Source organism: Aristolochia californica, unplaced genomic scaffold (genome assembly GCF_029961685.1).
Source record: "Aristolochia californica isolate CCGP_79_NKW_82.1479 unplaced genomic scaffold, dmAriCali1.0.hap1 SCAF_12, whole genome shotgun sequence".
NCBI lineage: Eukaryota > Viridiplantae > Streptophyta > Magnoliopsida > Piperales > Aristolochiaceae > Aristolochia > Aristolochia californica.
Genome location: NW_027181793.1, coordinates 22,845,073 through 22,860,679, shown reverse-complemented (window position 1 = coordinate 22,860,679; position 15,607 = coordinate 22,845,073). Strand labels below are relative to the sequence as shown.

General features: G+C 36.7%; 1 protein-coding gene across 1 annotated transcript; it reads left to right on the top strand.

Moving 5' to 3' along the window:
- Positions 1 to 10,772: 10,772 nt before the first annotated feature.
- On the top strand, positions 10,773 to 15,591 carry LOC137945477 (palmitoyl-acyl carrier protein thioesterase, chloroplastic-like). The gene is made up of 7 exons (XM_068791374.1): positions 10,773 to 10,954; positions 11,555 to 12,181; positions 12,327 to 12,460; positions 13,317 to 13,430; positions 13,607 to 13,778; positions 13,869 to 13,937; positions 15,050 to 15,591. Exons 2-7 carry the CDS (start codon positions 11,681 to 11,683, stop codon positions 15,311 to 15,313), a joined length of 1,254 nt encoding a protein of 417 aa, XP_068647475.1. The 5' UTR covers positions 10,773 to 10,954; positions 11,555 to 11,680; the 3' UTR covers positions 15,314 to 15,591.
- Positions 15,592 to 15,607: the final 16 nt, after the last annotated feature.

The window sequence follows — 15,607 nt, the reverse complement described above, 5'->3', positions numbered from 1 at the left end:
GTCCGGTCTGAGACTCAGGCAGAACCAGTGGTTTAATTTTTCCTAAATAGGAAAAATTAAATCGGTGTCTTTTTCCTCACAGCATTGAGACAGAGGCGGCCTTCAGAGGCGCTGCAAGGGCTGCAACAGGGGTTGTGTTGGAGGCTCTACGAGGGTTGTGACGGAGGCTATGATGCGATGGAGACAATGTTCAGCGTCGAGAGGCTGGAAGGTACAACGGCATATTGCGATGGAGATGCTGGGATAGACCGAGAGGGAGAAGAGAGGGAGAAGTGAGCAGGAGAGAGAAAAAAAAAATCCAGCCGCCCACGACATGTCTCGCTCGCTTCATCCGAATGATTCATAATATACTACGGAATCCAAAATCCCAAAATTAAACCGCGGATGTTATCTTTGGATTCATCAACATGAATCAGGCGTTAGTGTTCCACTAAATATGTTAGAAGATAACTGAGTAATACAGTTAAAGTTCCTCCCCAAAAGATTTTTTTTCCTATCATTATCTCATGATTGGTATCTAGTTAATTAAGCACAATACTTTAATAAATAAATTGAATAACACTAATCAATATATTAACCAAATTATTCCTGATTTAAACATAAAAATCAAACAAAAATCAACATTTTACATATGAAGAGAGAAACAAAGGATATGGAGAAAGAACCAAAGAGAAATCAAGGAAGAGAGAAGGGAAATTTGGCGTTGTCTCACATGGATCTGGTCACCAACAACCAAGCAATGATGTTTCGACGTAGAAATAACCTTAAAAACCTTGAAGGCTGACACTAAATAGGTCTGAGAGTGAAAAGTGTTGGAAAGAACTGGAGGAGGGGGGAAGTGCAGGAAATGATGGAAATAAGGTTGGAGATGGGAGATGAACCACTTGGATAGGAAGATGCAGCAGGAAAACCCTAAATTGTTTATTTACTACTATTTTTTTTATAAATTTATATCATTTAGTTTAAATCAATACATGCATTTTATCATATTTTTGTATTTTTTTAGTAGGTTAATCCAAATTTGAATGGATCGGTCTGGATCTACATGTTATACCCACTTGAAAAATAGGTCAGGTTTAGGTTAAGCTGTATTGCAACAGGTTTAAGTAGACCTGACTCAAACCTAATAAGAACCTAACCCACTGCACCCTAGTTATAAGGAGACTGTAATCTGAAATTTTTTCTAAGCATTGTCCAAATGAATTTTTAATGGATCAAAACTTTCTACAAGTGTTCAAGCTAGTCAAGGACAAATTGGAGTGAGATTTGGATTTTATACTACTTTATTCAAACAATATTTTTAAAACATAAATTTTCTTTACCCAAGATTGAACCATTGAAATTATACTAAAAATAACAATATAAAATAAAACAATAGTATACATAGAAAGTCAATATATTTGTTTTTACAGTTAATACAAATCATACTAAATTATTAAAACATTTAAGAAAAATGTGCAAGCATGAATTTAAAAAAAATAAAAAAAATATATGTAATTTGACTTGAAATTTGGTTGGATTCAGGTCGAACCCCCAATGTCTAGGTCAAATCCAAATAAATTTGTAATGGGTCAAATTTGAATTTTAACCCCTTTTAGACAAGGTAAAAAAATGTTGAAGAGCAGTTTTAGAAGAGTCTTACATGACTCTTAGAGAAAGAAGTCTCATTGACCAATAATTAATATGGAGAAATCCTACAAATTTGATGTCTAAAAGAAGTGTTACATTTAAAATGTGTTTCAATGGGAGGATGTCTCAAAGAAGTGTTACATTTAAAATATGTTTTAGTTATCTTAGTCTTCGATTTATGTTTAATTATTTAATGATAATATGTCTTATCTTTAAGTGTTAGATTTTAGGTGTAATTATGATCAAGATAGTTTAGTTGTAATTGGATTCTACTTGTTTCCTCTATTATAAATAAATACTCATTGTACTCAAATTATAACAAGTCAGTGAAATATTTATCTTTTCCACAAATTTAACATGGTATCATAACAATTTTTGTGAGTTGATTTGGTCAACCCACAGAGATCTATAGTAATTTAGGTTTGTATTCTACCTTTTTCTTTCTTTTTTGGTCTCAATATTCTTTGTTTCCTTGGCGTTCTTACTTCCATACTAAAATTTTTTTATTTTAATTTTATTAACAAAATTATCTTTGAGTTCGATTTCTAACTCAAAAATAATTTTAGCAATCAGAGTTTTCTACAAAGAGACTGATATTTGAAGTAACAAAGGTAATACAACAAAAGAGGTTTGAACAACATGAAGCTTCAACTTTCAAAAATTTTATGTAATAAAAAACAAAACTTTATATAGGGAATTATATATCAAATGAAATATATGTTTTCTAGAGGGAGATATCAATATCAAAAGACTGGATGGTCATGTTGGCCAAAGAAGAAAAAATATTCAATTCAACTAGATTGCAGAGTTTGGAATCTACCAGATTTCTCTCAAAAGAAGTATATTCCATGAATTAATATTATACTTGAATGAAATATATCAAAGTCTAGATTCATAAAGAGTAAATTTCATATCAATCTGATCTATATGTAAGGAGATATTCTCATTGGAGTTGGCAAAGGTCACACTACAAAATAAAGCAAATCAAGCGGACATAACAAATTAAAAAATGAATCTTTTTATGTTAAATTAGGTATCAAATTAAAGACCTTTGAGTCTAGTTTATTGAACAATAAAATATTTATGATTCTACATTATATTTTTAGAGATATTAATATCAGAAGTATCCAAGGTGAGTGCTACCGAAAATCTCTCCCTTTCCTATTCTCTCCTATTACCTCTCCATGTATTGGCATGAACTGAGTTTCCTTTTCTCCTAGAGTCCTAGTTTTTTAAAGCAAATTTATCTTATTATCAGAGAATTTTAATATGGTTGTTTAAAAGTGATATCCTGCTTAGATGTTTTTTCAATTTTTTGCATTTTTGTTACTTGGTTGTGTATTTTCCACATCGTCATCTCCAAAAATTATGCTCTCCCCAAGAAAATGTATTTGAGGTTATACTTGGTTAAACTGGTTTGTTGAGTTATTTTACAATTCTACCATTTCAGTCTTCCCTATTTTTCTCAAAAAAGAAGGTCACATTCTAGATTCTTTTGGAAGTATGAGTGTTGCATAGTTACCTCCTTGAGATTAAAGTTGTTTTTCTTTGGTACTTATTCAATTTATCATATTTTATTTTCATCACTTCAGAGTAATACCTAGACCCACTACCTAAAAAGTATATGACTGCACCCAACATCCAACTCGAGTCAAGTTTTTTATTATTCGCCCAAGAGGTGATTTGTGTTTGACCTACCCTTAAGTGAGTTGTCTCTTTGTTGTGCCCTAAAATTGGGCCATTTTTTTGCCTTTAAAATTGAGCGAAGTGTATTTCAGACTATGACTGTTTTGACTAGTGTATGGGGCTTTGTCATACGACTAGGAGTGATTTTCTTCTCCCATATTGTGTTTTGTCCAACTTCGGTCTCTATGTCCTTTTTATCTCATGTTTGAGGGGGGAGAAGTAGAAGAAAAGGTACAAGAAAGAGGTATTTTATTCTACATATTGTGGTAATTTTTATGTGACCAAAATATTCAAGAAAGATGGAGAACAAAAGATGAAAATTTTACACATGTTAAAAATTTTCAACAAAAGAAGATTGAAGACCAACAATCTTCTTTGAAGTTAAAAACTCCAGCTTGAGGGGGAGTATTGAAGATCAGGTATAGGAGAGTCTTATATGACTCTCATAGAAAAAGTCTGACAAAGCATTAATCAGTATGACAAAATCTTACAAGAGTCTCATTAGAGGATGTTGTATAAAAGTATTAAAGTTAAAAAGGTAATTTAATTATTTTAGTTTTATATTTATGTTCAGTTGTTTTATTATGCTAGGACTAATATTTAAGTGTTAGACATTGGGTGTAACTTGAACAAGAGTAGTTTAATTGTAATCGAATTCTACTTGTTTTTTCTATTATAAATAAAGACTCGTTGTACTCAAATTACAACAAGTCAATGAAATATTCTCTTTTTAAAAAATTCAACAAACATGTCAAATTCACCAAAAAAACTAGTTTAATTCATCTAGATTGAGTCTAGGCTTATATAAAATAGTTTTTGCATCTCCACTTGCTATTGTCAACACAAGACCGGGATCACATGCCTGTCTCATTATTATGATACAGTAAGAGAAGTTTTTGTATGTCCAACTGCCATTATCAACTCATTTGTTGGAAGATAGGGTCCAGGCACACACGACCAAGAAAAGCCCACATATACAAGTGTGTTGGAAGATGGGCCCAAGCCCATAAGACCAAGGAAGACCCATACATCCAAGAGATATAAAAGACTGGCTCAAGGCCGACATATCAAGGAGAAGGCTCGTAGGCCCACATACAATGATGGTAGGAAGGTAAATAAAGAGTTATCTCATAGAGATGACATTGATGTAATTAAGTTAAAGTTCAAGGGTTAAAACCCTAAACCCTAAGTTTAGGAGTATTATTATAATACAGTAATTTCATTAATCTATAAATAGAGCTTCAGGGGGAGGGTTAGGACATCAAGTCCATAACCCCTTATTCCTCTAGTTTTCTCCCAATGGGTCTCTCTCCCTTTTTCTCCATGATCTAAATCTATGGAGTCCTGGAAATCAGCATCATTAAAATGCTAAACAACGATAGAGGTCCAACATTCTTACTTTGAAAGTATCTCATTCAAGAGAATTGTGGAACAAATTTTTCTTAAATCAGCACTGTAGATTTTTGTAAGTACTGTGAAATTTCATACCAGCACTGTAAAAATTTATAACATAGCACAATTCAAACAAAAAAGTCAAAAGAATCAAATAATTCATACCAGCATTGTGAAAATCAAATAACAGGTATACCAGGGCACAATACAAACAAAAGAGTCAAAAGAATCAAATAACTCATACTAGCACTGTGAAAATCAAATAATAGGGCATTGCAGATTCCATGATGAAAATAAAATAACCAACCCATCCATTTTGGGCGAATAGCGTGTATACACAAACAAAACAAAAAAATCAACAGAAAGGTAAGAGCCATTACCTCTGAGAAATGAGTAGGAAGAAGCTTCTAACACAACATGAGGCGTTCGTCCATAGCAATTTTAACGCGAAACCGGAGAAAAATAATGGAATACAACATATCCAAAGCAAATAAAAATACAAAAAAAATAATTGTTTCGTCAGTGACAGAAAAAAAGAAGATACTGAATAAAAGAAAATACTTCTATTTCGTCGCTTCCGTAGGCGAGGAAGAAGATCGGAGAAGAAGAAATTGGAGAGGAAAAACAAAGAATAAGAAGACGAAATTGAATAAAAAACCAAAACTTACCTAAAGGAGCAGATGACACTCCGATTTCTTTCGATCTTCCCGAGCACCAAATCCCCATTTCCTCTCGTTGATGCGTTGCAGAATCCCGACTTATCCAAATAATGAAACAAGAAGAGTCGAGAAAGCATTGCTTGACGCTCGCTCCATCGTTCGGGCCCTCGTTAAGTTAACAAGCCAACTCGTGAGCTTCTAAATAGAACCATGGTACGCTCAAGCTCCGCTTGTTAACTTATACGAGCCTGATCTCAATCTCAAATTCGGTTCGAGATCGAGATAAACCGAATCGAACTCGAGCCACTCGCAAACCAGCTTGGTTCGATGCCATCCCTAGGTGGACCCGTCCATCCTCATAAGTGAGTCCTTTTTTTATCTAGTTAGTTTCTTAATAAGACTTTATTAAATTACAATTTTACCCAAGTTTTAACTTATCCAAATATTTATATATTTGGAATTAGGTCGTATTCCCAACTATGACATCAAGATGAGAGTATTAAGAACGAGTGATTTTCACATATGCAATTTTTTATGTTTTATGTCCATATACAACTGGCTAAATGTTGTAATTTTTTATATGGCCTTGTAATTTAAATTCAATTAAAGGTAACACTTGTTATATCACATGAGAAACAAAGCTATAAGCGGAGGATGGGGTGAATAGATTTGTTTACATTGCTACTAATTTTTTTTTTTTTTTTTTTTTTAACATATGTGTGTTCACAGTTTTAAATCTCTCTTAGTGTGTAATGTTGACTTCAAAGTAAAGGTTCCTACACAATCAACAAATCACACGGTAAACACAAAGAGAATTATAGTGATTTGCGATTCCATCTTAGATTGGTCATCCACTCCCAAGGTGTTTACACGTCGTACTTAATTCACTATATTATGGTAGCCAAACAACACTTAAAATAAATTGCCTTTACAACTAATTAGGATGTTCCCTACACAGGGGCTTATACCCTCACATTGATTCATAACATTAAATTTGGCACATAGCTTAGAGACCCACAAAAGGGGTTTTTCAATAGCTCATTGGGTAATCTTGCCCTTGACCCATTAAAAGGATTTGCAATCGGATTTGTTAGCACTATTTGCCTACAAGAGGTCTTAGAGATCATTCAATAACAATTAAGGTTCCTCAACCTTTACCCTCAAAGGATGCGACAACCAATTGAGTAATTTAGACATGCAGAGGGCTTATAAGCAACTAATCCTTAGCTACACAATCTTTTCTAATCAAGTTGATGAGAGAGACAGTCTTGTCTACACAAGGTTTGACCTAGGTAATAAAATTTACTTGCTTACTGTTCAACCCTTTACAAAAGTCTTTGAAACAAAAACAAAATTTATAATCCAAACACAATTATATGGGTACAACCAATCATATGTACCCCCGTGTACTTTATGTAAAATATAACAACTCATTCGGTCCTAAATTGACAAGATTTCAAAATTCAAAACTCAAAGAGAAATTGGATTGGTATTTTTCAAATTTCCGACTTACTAGTTCAACATACTTAACCATGATTAAAAAAATATTCCAAAGTAAATACATTTAAATTTTTGCCTCACAACTCCAAATCATTTAAATTTTATATGTAATAATGATTTTATAATTCAATATTAGTATCTAGTGTCTAGCTAGTAGCCTAGTACAATATTTTATATTTAACATTATGCATTTATTTTATTACAATTAAATATTTAATATTTTTCAAATTTAATTTCAGAAAATAATCTATAATTAGTTTAATTCTATCATAATTGATGGCACATATTTAATTTATCTTATAATAATATCAACTAATAATAAACAACTATAGTATACATACAAACACTAAATGAAATAAAAAGATTGGGCACCTCCACGTAAGGAATTTCCGTGTTTGCCACCTGGACTTAGTGCCAACACGCCACGCTGCAAAGCCCCTGCTCGCTCACCCAACCCTAACCTAACCCTTCGTTTATTTTCTCCTTACTTCCACGCGATTAGTTTTCAAATAGAATCGTCTTTTACCTTCTCTGAATCTTGGACCGATCTTCCTCCACACAAAATCGAGACGACAGGGTAGTAAATCGTCTTCTCTCTTCCACTCCTGTCACTTTTTCAAATGGGTTTTTTATTTTCAGTACAGGAGAGCTCTCTTTATAATAGTTTCCAGTGGAGTTTGGACAATGAGGAAGCTTCCAATCGAGCAAGCTAATGTGATCAAGGCTAGCTTCAATCACTCAACAGTGTTCATTAAAGACGGGAATCTGATTCTGACCTTTTCTTCTTTCGTTTTTATCTGCCGCATTTCTGCACGAGTGTCAATGGAGAATTTCAGTTCTGGAATATTGTTTCTGTAACTACGGAGCCATTTGGAAGGAAATCCGTCTGAACCACCCAGTTAATCTATGCGAACAGATATGTCATTTATATATATATATGGAAGTAATTATGATGCGGCTTAACTGCTCCTACTAATCCTCCGAGGGTTTTCCATCTTAATCTTTCGGTGATGGTGAACTGGAACGTCGTTTCTTGTTCCCTGAAACCTGCATATTTCTGTGGTGTTGAATTATCAGCCCAAAGTAGCATCATCTTCACGCAGAATCCAACTACTTTCCACAAAAAAAAAAAAACGGTTAGATTCTTCTGAAGTTTATAACAGGGAACACCGTCATCCGTTTTCAGTTAACATCACCAGCGAGGTGCTACTAATGGGATTATGCAACGGCTTTTATTTTGGTGGGTGGCGTTGGTTGAGACGAGAGAGAAATCAAATTAAAACAAGCTACGATAGCCACCTCTTGTCGGGTAATTTTTTTCTTTGTCTGCTTGTAGGGTTTTATTAAAGGCGGGTTTAGGTGAACAAGAACCTGTTAAAAGCTGCCAGGCGGCGTTCCAGCTCCAGGGAGAGTCGATGAATTCTACTGGTAATCGAGCTTGACTTCAAACTGCTAGAATTAAATATTGGTAGACGATTATCGAAGACGTGATACCCTAGAGGGTCAAACATCAAAAGGCTATGAGCACTGTTTAATTTTCGGAGCAGAAAGGTGTTTTCGTTTCCGGGCATTCAAGGATCGACAGGCCCCATTGCTGCCCCAGATACTCCGCCACCAAGGGTAGGTGGCGCAGTTCCATCTGCTGATCCAGAAAGCAGGAATTAACTCGCGAGCGTTCTGCTTCACATCACTGTTTTGAACGAATGAGACCTGTCCATATTCCACTGCACGAGGATCTTGGATCTCGCTGCTACAATTCCATGAATTATTTTAGTTGAAATCGTCTCTGCCCTTAAAATCCGGCAAAGTAGCTCAATCAGGTTGAAAAGATTAATAAAACCAGACAATTGTTGATTTGTGGAGCAGAGACCCGAGGTCATCGAATCAGAATTACCAGAGCAAGTCCTCTGCAACACTTTGAACTGAACGAAAGAAGAGACGATTCCCATAATCTGATAGTTGCGTAAGTAATCTGAGCCGTAATCTGGGGCCTTCAAATTCGATCCGCAGCTGTAGACGGCTGCTGCCATTATTTTATCTCCAGACAAACATGTAAACGATGGAAAAGAATGTTTTTTTCATCTGAGGTTAACAATTAATGAAGAAGATAGAATAATTAGCTCCGATCATTCTGATCGTTTTTCAGGATCACAATATTGACAGGCAGGTCTGTAAACAGTTTGACCATGAAGAAGACTGGAAGATTCGTGTACAGAATTTTGAAACGTATTGTAATCGCAGCTTTGACCGGCTTGTAAACGTATAACTAAAACCTTTTGGAAGGAGCTCGTGCTTCATCTAAATTTCCAGTCATTTACTCAATTTCTACTGGGATTCTGTACGAAATTTGTCTGGAATTAGAATCTAATTCAGCGATTCTTGTTGAACAGGAATTTCAAAGCTCAAAAGAAATACTATAAGACCATGTAAAAATACTAATTAAGCATATAATTAAGTTAGTTTTGACTAACATCTTCGAATTAAAACTGGTTTAATTCATCCTCCTTTTGTGGAGCTAAAACAGTTGGGATAACCCACCTCTACCCGGTTCTCATTGATTCATGGAATTGAGGGGGATTTCTCATTTAACCCGCCCGAATTCCATCCAGCCCCATCAAACAGTCTTCGAACTCCTGTCTTCTTTTTTTCTATTATTAATTGAACTCCTTTGACGTCTGTGAATCAGAAGAGAGCTGACCATTCTTTCTAGTTTCTATCATCAACAAGACAACAACCGGTGGTTGGGAAAGAGTTCCGGTGGAGGATGTCGATTAACAAGCACAGAAGTCATAAATTTTATCTCTTATTGCTCATTTTAATTGCAGTTCAGAGTCGTTCGATCGAGTTGCAGTGATGCAGATATGTTTCGGTAGAAATTAACGTTCAACTTCCATTTTCTTTTGCATTTCCTCAGAGCTTCGTCCCAAATCCTCCCAGTCAAAAGGACCTTGGAGAACAAGCGACGTTAACGCCCTCAACGTGGTTAATTAAATAAGGTGTTTAAGAAAGCCCCCTATGGCGACTGGAGAGAAGAAGCTAGAAACTAGGAATCTCCTCCGAGATTGACCAAGTGAAACAAGAAAAGCAACATCCCGGAACCGCCGGAACTACCGGAACTACCCTCCGCCCCCGCCGGGCAATATTTTTTCCAAGAAAGACCTCTCCTATAAACTATATCGGGACCTACATGCGCCCCAAATGGCGGGGACGCAGGGGTGGAGGCGCCTCCACCGAATGTTTGCTGGCAAATGCGTCTCCGAATTCAGAAAAGCGCTCGGCTTTTTTTTATCTTATCCTATTTAGTTATTTGAAGATTATTAAACATGGAACCGTGAAAGTGAAATATTTGGATCCGCAATCTGGGTACTCACCAGTGTTGCCTTTGTTTAATCTCTGGTTTCGTTTACTGGAAATGGGTGGGGCGGCCATGATTAAGACGATTTTCAAGCTTTCGTGAACGCATATGGTTTGCTCCTCATGCTTGCAGGTTCAGACGAAAAGTTACCGGCACTCAATTTGACTTCATCTTTGGCCCAACTGCTACTCAATCGTAAAAGTTCGTTCACCTGACATTTATCAGAGCACAATATGGTTATTTATATAAATTTAATAAAATTTATTACGAGACTTGCCACTTGTCTATAATGGGCCCCAGGCCACGTCATCGCAAGATGCGTCAGCTTTGTGTTTATTTTTGGAATTTTTAACTTTTTTTGGTTTTGTTTATTTATTTATTTATTTCAAATTTCGGATATTGCCTGGAATTTGAACAAGAAGGACTGGTAGGGTATTTTGGAAACATATCAGGGTAGTTTAGTCAGTGGGATGAGGGCTTCGTTGTACGAACTCGAGCTTGAACGGTGGAGGCGGGAGGCCAGGTGGTCAGTATAAATTGGGCGAAGTGGCGACGGCTAAATTCCCACCACCCAAATCCGCAGTCCCGGACTCATCCCCTTTCTTTTCGTTCTAGGGTCTCGTTTTCTTTTCTGCCCTTTTGTTTTTCTCTAACGTCTGGAAAGAGAGAGAACGCAGCACAGAGGAGGGAAAAGGAGGTCATGGCATGTCTTCTCTGGATCGGTGTTGCCAAGGTTCGGGGGTTTTCTTTCCTTGCTGCTGCATTGTGATCTATGTTATCCGTCTTCTTTTGTTTCGTTTTTGTTTTTTCTTCAATTTTTGATTTAGACGTTTGTTTCTTATGTTGTCTTGTTTGTTATTCGTTTATGTTTTTTTTTTTTTTTTTTTCCTACGTGCTTTGAGCATGGTATGAGATTTTTGGGAGGGATTGTCGGGTGCTTCGGTTTATGGTAGATCTTGAAAACGGCAGTTTTTTTGTTGAGAGTTATCGTGTAGCCTTAATTTTTGTGTTTTGGCTTCGTCATTGGTCTGTTACATTACGAGTAGTATTGATCTAGTGTATCATTATGAGGGGAATCTTCTGCTATTTATCTCTCCTTTCTTTCTTTTTTTGGGTGAAAGTTAAATTTCTGCTTTTAATCATCTTTTTTCTCTTGAAAAGCTGGCAGCGCTAATAATCGGCGATGCTGTCAAGATGTTAAAAAACTGGCTTCGTTATTATTGCAAAATGGAATTTCTGGTTATCTAATAAAAAAAATCTGTTAATGATCTGTCAATGTTACTGGTTGAAGCTTTTGAACATAATCTGAACTGCATTTTTTACGATGATGAAGGTGGCTGTCCTATGGAGTGAGTTAGTTTATTCCTGCTGATCCGAGAGAGGAGATTCGCCAAGGGATTCAGAATCCGTCATACCCCTTCCCTAATCTGACTGATTTTTTTTTTTCGCCTGTTCATAAATGGCTACCACCGCCGCTGCTTCAGCTTTCTTTCCGATCACATCTTCCTCTTCGATGCCTTCATCGAAAACATCCATGAAGCTTGCTGGAGGTCCTGGCAATTTGGATGCTCGAGGCATCAAACCAAAATCTGCCTCTACTGGTGGGCTGCATGTTAAGGCCAATGCCCAAGCATCTCCTAAAATAAATGGTACTAAGGTGGCATTGGAAAGTGCAAGGGACGAGGATACTGCTCCGTCCCCACCTCCGAGAACCTTCATCAACCAGTTGCCGGACTGGAGCATGCTTCTTGCTGCAATCACGACAATCTTCTTAGCAGCTGAAAAGCAATGGACAAATCTTGACTGGAAGCCCAGGCGGCCTGATATGCTGGTGGACCCGTTTGGGCTGGGCAGGATTGTGCAGGATGGAATTGTTTTCCAGCAGAATTTTATGATTAGGTCATATGAGATTGGTGCGGATCGTACAGCATCTATAGAGACGTTAATGAATCATTTACAGGCAAGAATTTTGTTGTTTTCTTGCTCTCCACTTCTTATCTGTCTCATGCATTTTCCAATGTGTCCCCTCTTTCTAATTATATATTGGCATATGCTAATTCTTCGCTTTAGGATAACGGCAGTCTCACACTCTTAATTGTGAACAGGAGACTGCCCTTAACCATGCCAGGAGTGCAGGGCTCATGGGTGGTGGGTTTGGTTCGACGCCAGAGATGAGTAAGAGAGATCTGATATGGGTCGTTGCTAAGATGCAGGTTCTCATGGATTGCTATCCTTCGTGGTTAGTGCCTCTGATCTCATGAGCTTTCAGCAATTTCCTAAATTTGGCAGTTTGGATGAAGTTTCATCCAGAGAATTCAGTATAATAGTAAGCTTAAGCGTTCTTGTGCCAGTTTTTTGCCTGGCTTTGTTGTCAGCTGACAGTAGGTGCATGGTAGGCACAGTTTAATGTATGGTGTGAATTAGGGGCTTAGGTGTCTTAGTATGTATCCATCCTGTGTTAAGTAAACATGCCTCCAAAGTTCTCTATTTACTTGACATCGTGCATTTTTCTTTACATACTCGTAATGTTTGATCTCTTTATTATGTACCTTGCTACTTTGCTTGTGTTTTGTTGCCTAGTAAAATAATTGAGTAGCTGTCTACAGTTGCGTTAATGGTGGTTTGGAATTACTGTTGGAAAGATTTTTGAACTAGCAATAAAACTGTCAGAAAAAGATACCCATCCACAAAGGGTGCCATATTCATATAAAATGCGGATTCCATGAAAACTTTAGAACCCATACTGTCAACCTAATGATGCATGTTCTTTATTTTTCTCAGTTGCATTGTGGTTGGACTGATTTAGGCTGACATCATACTTTTGGGATTGATTTCTAACTGTTTTATCGTAGAAATTGGCTCTTGCATTTAAGACATAATGAAATACAACGAAAGTCTCCTGGTTCCTTTTAAGCAGACCGAAGTATATAACTTTTGTTACTCACTTTCAATGGTTATAATCACCCACATTCAATGGTTATAATCAGTGATTTAACATTCTACCAACATCTTTTTTTGGCTTTTTAGTGTTCTTTTCTATATGAATTGGGATGTCTTTTTTTATTTCTTGTACTCTTGTTCAAATGTTATCTCAGGGGTGATGTTGTTGAAGTGGACACTTGGGTCTCTGCATCTGGGAAGAATGGCTTACGCCGTGATTGGCTTATCCGTGATGCTAACACAGGGCAAACTTATACACGGGCTACAAGGTTGGAAATTGTTAAAAACAAACTTGGTAACAAGTTCACTTCATTATAGCTTCATTCTTTAGGAAAGGGTCATTTGGTTGGATTTAGCATTTATATACTGGATTTGAGTCTGTAGAGTTTTAGGTTAGATGACTGGAGTCAAATCATGTCTAACTGAGTTTGATGTAAACATGCAGTGTTTGGGTGATGATGAATAAAAAGACAAGGAAGTTGTCCAAAATTCCAGAAGAAGTTAGAGGGGAAATACAACCATACTTTGCACATCGAGATGCTATTGTGGATGAGGATAGCAGGAAGTTACCAAAGCTTGATGAAAACACCGCTGATTATGTTCAAAAAGGCTTAGCTGTGTGTGATAAGTGAAGTTTTTATTATCATCCTGACTTGGCTTTTTTCTCCTCTGGCAAAATGACCATGGGTGTTTTAAATGTTTTGCAGCCTCGATGGAGTGATTTGGATGTCAATCAGCATGTGAACAATGTCAAATATATTGCTTGGATTCTTGAGGTAGTTTATATGCTACATCTCCTAGCTTTCTTTTCATGTCATGGTCTTTGCTTTTACTGTCTTCCCGCTCCTCTGTGGACCAATACTTACGGTTGATGTTGACTGCATTTTCTTAGCTCTGCTTATTATTAAGTTTTTGCTTTTCACAGCTCTGTTTTCACAATCCGAGATAGAGAGGTGTGCTTCACAAGCAATTGATTGTCTTCTTTTTTTTTCTATTCTGATTGGCTGGTTCATGCTCTGTGTTTCTCTGTTGATGATAGAAATTATAATTGAATCCCATCTATTCTCAACTAAAAAAGAGCTTGGATGTTCATTCATGTGTACCATCTCATTTAGTTTTGAAACCTTAATCTTGGTCTGCTGAAGTGGGTACTTAAGGTAGGATGCCACTCCTGTAGTTCCATGATGCAGAGTTTGGATAAATTGCTTTTTATTAGAGGGGAAGTTCCAAGTTCTCTAGCTTTTTTACTACCTCCTTTTGCTTGCACAAGAATAGAATACAATAGACTATTGTTATGGTATTATGGTCAATTGGGATGGCGAATGGAAGTTTTTGGAGCACCTAATATGTAGATTAGCGTACCATTTTCTTTTGTTTATTGGAGGAGCACTTAAAGTAGGTTGAGGTTTATATAGACCAATAAATAAAGCACTGCGTAAGGCATTGTACTAGTTTCCCCGTTGATCTCTAACTATATGGGCTAGGAGAGAAAGGAGATAATTAATGAGATGTATGATAAGAGGGGTGGGAATTAAATGGAAGGATATAGGCGTTTTTTTTTTTTATTGATTGTTACTCAAAAATAACTGAAACTCAGGTCTTTCTTAATTTAATTGAAGATATGAGATGGTTTAATGATCGGCTATATTGGTGAATTTTCAACCGTGGTGGGTTAAGAATTAGGTCCTTTATTTTATTTTATAATATAATGAATAAAAATCTTTTTTCAGTATGTGGTGATGGTTGTGGGAGTAATGGATGAGAGAGAGAGAGAAAGTCTGATAAAGTATTTCTTTTATATGTTCTCTGTGTAGAAAGGGAATGAAACATGTTTTGTTAGTTCTTCTGGATTGCTCTAATACCAATTCGCTGGATGGTTTTGTTGCAGAGCACCCCAAGATCAATTTTGGAGAGTCATGAACTTGGGGGTATGACTCTCGAGTACAGAAGGGAGTGCAGAAAGGATAGCGAGGTGCAGTCGCTGACTGCTGTCTCGGGCGATGGATCCCTGGATGGGGGTGGAGGGCTGGAATGCGATCACTTACTTCGCCTCGAGGATGGGGCGGAGGTGGTAAGAGGAAGAACCGTATGGAGGCCCAAGCGTTCCGATCACTTTGGTAGCGTTGATAACATACCAGCAGAGAGTGCATAAGCCTCTGCAGCTCTGATGAAAGGGTTTTTTATTTTATTTTTTATGTTCCTTTGTGTTGGCCATTCTATATTTGTTTTCCCTTTCTTTATTCGATGATCTGTTTTAAATTATTTTACTGTTTTACCATCCTTATTTAAAAGGCCCAATGTAAAGTAGCCCCACCTGTATTGTCATTTTCTCTAGTTCTTGCCTCTTCGGAAGCAGTGAAAAAGGGTTCCCTCTCAACTGGTGCTATTTTTGTATAAATGAACATCTTTGCCAGTTTTTGGAGTTTCAAATATCTTCAAGTGAAAC